The 8,949-nt window shown below is 57.7% G+C and overlaps 1 protein-coding gene across 5 annotated transcripts; it reads left to right on the top strand.

Moving 5' to 3' along the window:
- The first annotated feature begins 3,607 nt into the window (after positions 1-3,607).
- Positions 3,608-8,713, top strand: ERAL1 (Era like 12S mitochondrial rRNA chaperone 1). 5 transcript variants are annotated; one of them, XM_074845110.1, is made up of 11 exons: positions 3,608-3,734; positions 3,973-4,155; positions 4,257-4,384; positions 4,471-4,548; positions 4,717-4,763; positions 5,128-5,189; positions 5,623-5,735; positions 6,219-6,611; positions 7,201-7,252; positions 7,540-7,620; positions 8,394-8,713. In XM_074845110.1, the coding sequence occupies exons 1-11, from the start codon at positions 3,662-3,664 to the stop codon at positions 8,417-8,419; spliced, it is 1,236 nt and encodes a 411-aa protein (XP_074701211.1). In that variant the 5' UTR covers positions 3,608-3,661; the 3' UTR covers positions 8,420-8,713. The 5 variants fall into 5 exon arrangements, with proteins under 5 accessions (XP_074701211.1, XP_074701209.1, XP_074701210.1 ...); XM_074845108.1 differs by having other exon boundaries at positions 7,103-7,252; positions 8,342-8,713; XM_074845109.1 differs by having other exon boundaries at positions 8,342-8,453.
- The last annotated feature ends 236 nt before the right edge of the window (positions 8,714-8,949 follow it).

Raw genomic sequence — 8,949 nt, 5'->3', positions numbered from 1 at the left:
CTCCCCGGGCTGGGCAGGGACATGGGCAGGACAAAGGGTCCTGCGCCCCGCAGCAGGGTGGCCTTGCAGATAGGCCGGGTGGGGACAGCTCGGCAGCCCCCAGCAGCTCCTTATCTGCAGCCAGACACTGCCCTGGAGCAGCACGGCTGGCGGGAGGGCTGCAGCACCCAGGGGTCCCCACAGCAGCTCCGTGGTGCTGGCCTGGGGGACGCTGGGGTCCCCTCTGCCCCGCGGGGTGCAGGGCCACAGGGCAGGGCTGCCCTCGGGTGCTGTGGGTGCTGAGCAGGCAGCAGGGCTGGCGTGGGGATAATCCCATGGGGCTGGCAGGGCCTGGGGGGCTCTTGGGGACACTTTGCCTATGTCCCTGCTCTGGGTGCTGGCGTGCCTGTCCCACAGTTTGGGGAGAACTACAAGACCCCCTAGGACACCTTTGGGTCACAACAGGGGATAAAGACAGGAGGGGACAGTCCCTTGCAGCCCCCAAATCCCGACATCCTCATGCCCGGGGACAGGCTGGTGCCAGGGCTTGACCCTGCGCCGCCTCCTGCCAGGGTCTGGCCAGGCTGGGGGGAGTGTGGGTGATGCTGCCCCTGTTCTTGTCACCCAGAGGTGACAGTGGGTCTGGGGACACTTTGCATGGCAGGGCAGGGTCCCCAAGAGCTGGATGCTGCTGCTTATCGGGGTCCCCACGCAGGCGGGCTGGGCAGGGGATTATCACCTCCCTGCAGGCAGCTTCCAGGAACGTCGGCGTGTCCTGGCGCAAACAACCGGGCGCAATGGCACAGCGCTTGCTGCAGGATGGGGCCCTGTGGGGACAGACAGGGCTGGGGACACTGATGACCAGGGTCATGCGCAGACAGGTGACACTCATGGTCAGGGGCTGCAGCCATTTGGGGACACACGTGTCCAGGGGACAACTATGACCAAGGTCATGTGCAATGAGGTGACGCAGCCCTCTTGCGGACACACATGGCCAGGGGGGTACGTCCTTTGGGGACACACAGCTGGGGGATCCGTCCCTCTAGGGGACACATCCCCCTGGGGGGGGCACACACAGGCAGGGGACATGTCCTCCCACAGGACATGTCCCTGCAGGCTGGGGGGCACATCTTTTTTGGGGGGACACATATTGCTAAGGGACATGTCCCTCAGGAGAGCATATATGGCCAGGGGACAGAGCGCTTTGGAGTCACCCACCCCAGGGGGACACAGGCACCTGCACCCATATGCAGGTACCTCATCTGGGGGTGCCTGTGCAGGGTGACCCCCTGCACCCACATGTCCCCCCCACCCACAACCCCAAGGCCCATCCCCATGGGGCTGCCGCCCTGCCACATTCAGAGCCCCTGTCCAGCAACTGGGAACCAGTTTGCAATGTGTAGCTCCCAGTTTGGGGTCCCCCCACCTATGGGGAGGGACCGTTCTGGTGATCACAGGGGTGAAGGCAGGAGGATGGGAGGCTTGTGGGGGGCCACCTCACGTACATTTGGAGGGCCCCCCACAAACCCCCCATTCCCAAACCCGCTGTGGGCTATGCCAGGCTGGAGGAAGCTGCTTGGGGCTGTGGCCCCCCTGGACATGAAGGGGTTAAGGGGCCCCGTCCAGCTGTGCAGTGCAGATGTGAGATATGCAGATGAGGCAGAGCAGGTTTTATAAGGCGGGTGCAGACCCAGCACCCCACAAAACCGCAATGCCACCCCCATAGGTAGGTGCCACCTCCTGGGAAGCTGCTGTCCTGCTCTGGGGTGGTGGGATATTGGGGGGACAAAGATGAGGTAGGGGGGATGTTGGGGTCAGGGGGCTATTGGGAGCCTCTCTCCTGTTCTGGGGTGGTGGGATTGGGGGGACAGGGAGGGGGTAGGGGGGATGTTGGGGTCCGAGGGCTCTTGGGACCCCCTGTCCTGCTCCAGGGTGGTGGGATTGAGGGGACAAGGAGGGGGTAGGGGGGATGTTGGGGTCCGAGGGCTCTTGGGACTCCCTGTCCTACTCCAGGGTGGTGGGACTGGGGGGACAGGGAGGGGGTAGGGGGGATGTTGGGGTGCAGAGGCGGTGGCCCTGGTGCTGTGGTCCCTAACGGTGCTCTCCCCCCGTGCAGGCGCTGCTCTCCATTTGCCCCCCCGGCACGCTGCCCGCCGCCCCGGGCAGGATATCATCGTATACTGTAAGTTCACTATGAGACACTACAGTATAGATGATGTACTCCCCCGGGAGGCACCCGCCGACGGGCCCCGCGTGGGCGCTGCGACGTGGGACCATGGCGTGGGGCGCAAAGAAATGGCGGGGGGGTGGGGGGGACACACTCAGGGTGGGGACAGGGTCGGGGGGGGTATGGGGTGGGGAGGTTGGGGGGATGGGGGCACCTTGAGGTGTGGGCAGCTCCAGGCACGGCCAAAGGACCTGCGGCCAGCGGGGTAACCGTTACCATTACTGAATTTAGTAATGGTAAGGGTTCTACCGACGGTCGGGCATGCGGCACGGCACGGCCACGGCGATGGAGCCCGGGGATCGGGCCCGGGGCAATAAAGAAGGTTCTGGCATCGTGGCTCCCGCTCTCCTTCCTCCCCGCGTCCCCTGGGGGGCTTCGGGCCCAGCGTCAGGGCTGTACTGGGTGTACTGGTGGTGCTGGAGGGCTCAGAGTGTGCGCTAGGGGTGCAGGGTGGGGCACCCTGGGGTGCTGTTGGGTGTGAAGGGGTACAGGGGTGCCTTGGGGTGTGGTGTGGGGGGGCAGGGGGGTGTGGGGAAGGCTTTGGGGTGCAGAGGGCACTGGAGTGCATTGGGGTGTATTGCAGGGGGCACTGGGGGGAACTGGGAGGCACTAAGGTGTGTTGGGGGGGACTGGAGAGACTTGGGGAGCATTGGGGTGTATTGCAGGGGGAGCATGGGGGTGCACAGGGTTGCCTTGAAGAGGGGAACTGGGAGCACTGGGGCTCACTGGGGAGCACAGAGGAGCAGTCAGATGCATGGGGTGTGTTGCAGGGGGCACTGAGCATCCTGGGGTGCACTGGGATGGACTGGAGAGTGTTGTAGGGAGCACTGGGACACACTGGGGTGTGTTGGGGGGGCACTGGAACACACTGGGGTGTGTGGTGGGAGCACTGGGAGTGCTGGGAGCACTGGGCTGTGTGGTGGGGGAACTGGAAGCACTGGGAGCACTGGGCTGTGTGGTGGGGGCACTGGGGGCACTGGGGGCACTGGGAACACTGGGAGCACTGGGAACACTGGGGTGTGTTGGCGGCACTGAGGGCACGGGGGGCACTGGGAGGACTGGGGGCACTGGGGGCACTGGGGCACCGGGGGCACTGGGAGCACTGGGGGCACGGGGGGCACTGGGAGGACTGGGGGCACTGGGGGCACTGGGGGCACTGGGAGCACTGGGGCACCGGGGACACTGGGAGTACGGGGGGCACCGGGGGCACTGGGGGCACTGGGGCACTGTGGGCACTGGGAGCACTGGGCCGTGTGTCAGTGCCGCCGCCCTGCGCCGCGCGATGTGTCCGGCAGGGGGCGCTCCCGCGGCCACGTCCCCGCCCGCCGCCCGCCTCCTCCCCAGAGGCCCCTGCGGCGGGGAGCGGCGCGCTGGCCCCGCCCCCCTCCTCTCTATGCTCCCTCGCTTTGCGCCAATGGGGGCGGGCGCTCCCGCCCTGCCCCGCGGCCGGGCAAGATGGCGGCGGCCGTGCGCGCCTTGCGCTGGGCCCTGAGGGCTGCCGCCACGGGGCCGCTTCTCCTGGATCCAGGTGGGGCGGGCGCGGTGGGGGCCGAGGCCTTGCTCCGGGGGCGGCCGGGGCCGGCGGGGCGCCTTTCTGAGGCGAGCGTGATGGCGGGGCCACTGCAGAGCGGGGGCGTGAGGTTGGTGCCCCGGGGCTGGCCTGGAGGCCTTGGGTGAGGGGGGAGCGCTTCTCGGGCGCTCCAGCGTGGGGAGGAAGGGGACGACACGATTTTGGGGCGTTTTCGGTACACGCTGGTTTTCGGTAGGTGCAGTGTTTGCCGCTGCTGGCCTCCCAGGCCGCCTCCTGGAGAGCTGCGCCCAGCGGGCTGCCGTGCTCCCTGCCCGCCGGAGCGGGAGCAGCTCTGCGCTGGGCAGCATCCTGGGCATCCCTGCCGAGAAGCCGAGTGATGCGCTGGGCCAGCACCCGCCGCCTGTTGCCACCAGGAAAAGTGAGTGGTACCAGCTGCTGCCTGGTCCCAGCGCTGGGGTGGATTGTCCTGATCCACTGTGGGGTTTTAGCAGCGTTCAAGCTCCTTCTTTCCTCTGGTAGAGGAACAAGACCGCCTGTTACGGTATCGGCCTGACCAGCCCCAGAACCCCAAGGTTTTAAGAATTGCCATCATCGGAGCACCCAACGCTGGGAAGTCCACGCTCTCTAATCGGCTCTTGGGCAGAAAGGTAAAACTGGAGTGGAGCAACAAGTTCAGGCTGTTAAATTGCTTTTTGATGTATTCTGGCTGTGTAATGTGTTTAATTTCTTACAGGTTTTCCCTGTCTCTAAGAAAGTGCACACAACCCGATGCAAAGCCCGGGGTGTTGTCACGTATGAGGACACGCAGCTGGTAAGCTTTCAGACCTGCTCCTGCCTGGGGCAGCGGGGAGCGTTAGCCAGAGCGTGGTGGGGTTTCTCATTTGTATCCCATGAGGTCACTTCTGATTGCACAAATAGAAGTTTTAGCTTGGCCACTAACTGCAGACAAACTTACGAGATCTGTCTTTCCTCTTTCTAGATCATTTTGGACACACCCGGCCTCACTAATCACATTAAAGCCAAAAGGTACTACTGCTGCTGGGGGGCAGGGGGGGGAGGTCCTGTCTGTCAAGGTTTGATAAAACCAGAGTGATTTCCGCTGTGCATAGTTTATAAAATAGGATTGACAGGAATGTATGTTTTTAGCCTTATTTTGGCATCTGAGTTTTTTACTGTTGCAGTTTCAGTAGCACACAGAGTCTGTGGCATCCCTTGAGCTGTGGTATGTTTGACTTTGTGTATGTGCGTGTAATGAGGGATGACACAGCCTGTAAGGAAGCTTTATGTTAGCTAGGATGATGGAAAACACTGATTTTCCCCAGATTCGAGGGAGAAGGAAGATGATTGTTATCAAGTGTGTCTGGCTGACTCATTTGCATTTGTCTTTCAGACATAAATTAGATGAAGCCATGCTGACAGACCCATGGGACAGCGTGAAACATGCAGATTTAGGTGGGTGCTCAACTCCTCTTGCATCAAGCCAAACGCTTTATGTGCTGCAGAATTTTACAGCCCTATAACTGTGGTATCTGGATGTTTACTGGACAGCAAAGGCAGCCCTGGGAGGGAAGGGCAGTGGAAAAATTTGGAATATTGAGCTGAGAAGAGGTTAAGAATTGCCTGGTTCTGAGAGGAGGCAGCTTGGGTTAATAATTGGGCTTGGATGTTAAGTTTTAGCATGTGTGGTGTCATTAGGATGGCAGGTGTAAACAGCATTTTATTGTTTTATCAGTTAAAATGCTCCTTTTTGGTTCCATTGTGTGCTCTGCTGCAGAAGAGAAAGAAGTAGCAGCAGGAGAGAAGTGACCATAGATTGTAGAGAGGCTGAAAATTAACGTTTTGGAAAATGCAGGTTCATCGTATTTCCTTCACTGTTTTCTGGCAGTTCTGGTTTTGGTGGACGTGTCAGATCACTGGACGCGAAACTCTTTGAGCAGTGAGGTGCTGAAGTGTCTTTCTCAGTTTCCCCAGATCCCCAGTGTCCTGGTTTTGAACAAGGTAAATGAGGAGCTTGTTCTTTCTGCCTTTGACAGTATGTGACACTGGTGGCACCAGCAGCGATGTGTTGTCAGGTCCCTGAGTCTGGGTGTGTTAAAGGACACCAGTTTCCCGCTCTGCTCCAGAATATTTAAGTGTGTATGTGTGTATACATGTTGCGTGCACAAGCATCCCTGGAGCTATATGCTGCAGACGGGTTTAAGTCAGCCTGGGAAGAGAAGCTGGCACCACGGTGGTGTTGGCCAGCGAGAATCTCAGCAGAACTGACAGAGAGTGTTGCTGTCAAGTTGGCAGTGTTTGGACAAACTGTGCTGGGACTGTTGACACGCCCTGGTCAGAAAACTGTCCAGTGCTGCTGTTGCAGAAGCCTTGTCCTGCAGCAACTGCCTCCCCTGGGTGGTTTCTTCTGGCTCCTTCAGATCCAGGGCCCAGCTACCAACCTCATTTAGGACAAATTCCTGACCCCTCTTTCTCTCCCTTCAGGTGGATCTGCTAAAGAAGAAGTTTATCCTGCTGGAACTAGTAACTGAGCTAACGGAGGGAATTGTAGATGGAAAGAAACTGGAAGTGAGATCTGCATTTAAAGATAATCCAAGTTCTTCAGCAAAGTCTCCTCTTCAAATCACTCGGGCTTCTCCACCTGAGAATAGGGCCCCCAAGTCTCACTGTCTGCAGGAAACAGATGGAGCCCAAAAAGGCTCTAGTGTGGACAACAGCAGTAATATGAGGGCTTCTGAGTCCAGTCTAGTCACAGAAGAAGCACAAGGGCCAAAGCACTATGAACCCAGAGATCTAAAAAATATGAAAGGCTGGCCGTGCTTCCGGGAGATCTTCATGCTGTCAGCTCTCCATGGGGAGGAGGTGGATATGCTTAAGGTAACTGCAGTCTGAACTTCTGTTACACTTTGAGACCAGTGTGCTCTTACTCTGTGGGACCCTGGTACTTGATACTGAATTTCATCTCCTGTGAGGAAGCAGCAGAGCTGCTGTTGGCCTGGGATGTGGGGGGAAGTGTTGTCTGTCAGCGTGGAGCATATCCATACTGTATCTCCAGAGTTTTCTGTACAGAACTCTCCTTTGGGGCTCTCCAAACAGCAGCTTGGTCATAATGATGAAACCACTCAGCACGTTGTCTTTCAGCTACAAGGGATAGTGTGGGTTTTTGTAGCTCATACAAACAGCTCTAGGGACGTGTGACCCTTTGGCAGGGTTTGAGTTTTAGAAACTTCCCTTTCTCCTTTCCCTGCCAAAGATGCTGAACTACTGATGCCTGACTGGCAGCAGCGTCCTCGTAGCGACTCAGTGCAAGGTGAGCACAGAGGTTGGTGGCATGAGGCAGCTGATGGGTGTGTGCTTTCTGCTGACAGCGGTACCTCCTGATGCAAGCCAAGCCAGGCCCTTGGGAGTTTCACAGTGGGGTCTTGACCAGCCAGTCACCTCAAGAGATCTGTAATAATATCATCAGGGAGAAGATACTGGAGTACCTGCCACTGGAAGTGCCCTACGGCGTGATTCAGGTGGGAAGCGTGCACAGACTTGCCTTCGAGGTATTTTATTGGAAATACCAGGTTATGTGATGAGAATCCCTTTGTTTGAATCTGTGAAATCTGCCAGACCCTTTACAGGCCCCGTGGGGTGACTTGGGACTTGCACATCAGGTGCTGTGAGATGTTTTTTGTGTTTGAAGGGGGGGCCACCCTTGCGTGCTCGTGTCGGGGAGCTGAGCTGACGTCTCTTGAGGGAGTGGTGGTTGCTGCTCCTGAGGCTCTTCGCGGAATTGCTGAGTTTGTTTTTGCTGTTGCAGGTGACGGAGATGTGGGAAGAAGGACCGAGTGGGGAGCTCCTCATCGCGCAGAACCTCCTGGTCCCGAGGAAGTCTCATATGGTGAGTAACAGCAGAGAGATGGGGTGCTGGGGAGTGTGAAAGGGGGTTCCCCAAGTCCAGCCACGTGCATCCTTGCTGTGGTCCGCTCAGCTCCGGGGGCTCTTGGGAAGAGCTGGCTGCCCGCCACAGTCACAGGCTGTTCAGTAACAGCTTACACCTTTCTGATGTTGCCTGTGGTTTGATTTTTGGGGTTTACTCGAGCGTGTCCAGAGAAGGGCAAGAAAGCTGGAGCATGGTCTGTCTGGAGCACAGATCTGATGGGGAGCGGCTGAGGGAACTGAGGGGGTTTAGTCTGGAGAAGAGGAGGCTGAGGGGAGACCTCATGGCCCTCTACAACTCCCTGAGAGGAGGGTGCAGAGAACTGGGGATGAGTCTCTTGAACTAAGTAACAAGTGATAGGACAAGAGGGAATGCGCCAGGGAAGGTTTAGACTAGGAAGTATTAGGAAGTATTTCTTTGCAGAAGGGGTTGTTGGGTGTTGGAATGGGCTGCCCAGGGCAGGGGGGGAGTCCCCATCCCTGGAGGTGTTGAAGAGTCGCGTTGACCCAGCGCTGAGGGAGCTGGTGGAGTTGGGACCAGTCAGGGTGAGGTTCATAGTTGGACTCGAGGATCTTCAACGTCTTTTCCAACCGAGATGATTCTGTGACTCTTTAACTGCTATATCCCCTTTAATTGCTTTTGTGGCTTCACTGCTGTTTTCTTGGGTGATTCCTCCCCGCAGTTAAGCGATGTAAGGATGAGTGTGATGATCTTCTCTCTGGGTTTTAATACAGAGGATGCTGATTGGAAGAGGAGGTAAGGTTATCAGCAGGATCGCTCAGGAGGCCGGCCAGGACCTGATGAACGTTTTCCTGTGTGATGTCCGCTTGAAGCTCAAGGTGGAGGTGAAGAGTTGAACTCTTGCATGTGTTTTAAGAGCCCTTGAACTCTGGTCGTGCGGAGAAATGGGTTCTGTTTTCCCCTCCGGGTATCTTGGTACCTTTGCTCGGTACAAAAAAAGAGGACGATGGAATCAATATAGTGGCTGAAGTAGAATATATTATTCTTTGGGGGAATGGCCCAAACTGAAATAAAATCTTCAGATCTTCTACAACACCTTGTCTTGTGGAAGCTGGGGACAGACATTGGAGAACCAGCTGCACATGCGATTCTAGTCCTGTGTTTACAGAGCTGTCATCCACTTCTTTTGGGTGACGTCCTGCATCCTTCCTGTCAAGTGCTTGTGCCTGGAAGTTCAGGAGCATCTCCTGTCTTTTAGCAGACGAAGGGTTGCAGTGAAGGATTATCAGCACACCTTTATCATCTCCCCTGAAGGCTGAATGACTCCAG

This window comes from Strix aluco, chromosome 19 (genome assembly GCF_031877795.1).
Source record: "Strix aluco isolate bStrAlu1 chromosome 19, bStrAlu1.hap1, whole genome shotgun sequence".
Classification (NCBI taxonomy): Eukaryota; Metazoa; Chordata; class Aves; order Strigiformes; family Strigidae; genus Strix; species Strix aluco.
Note: the sequence above shows the minus strand (reverse complement) of the source record. Positions and strands in the feature narration are given on the sequence as shown.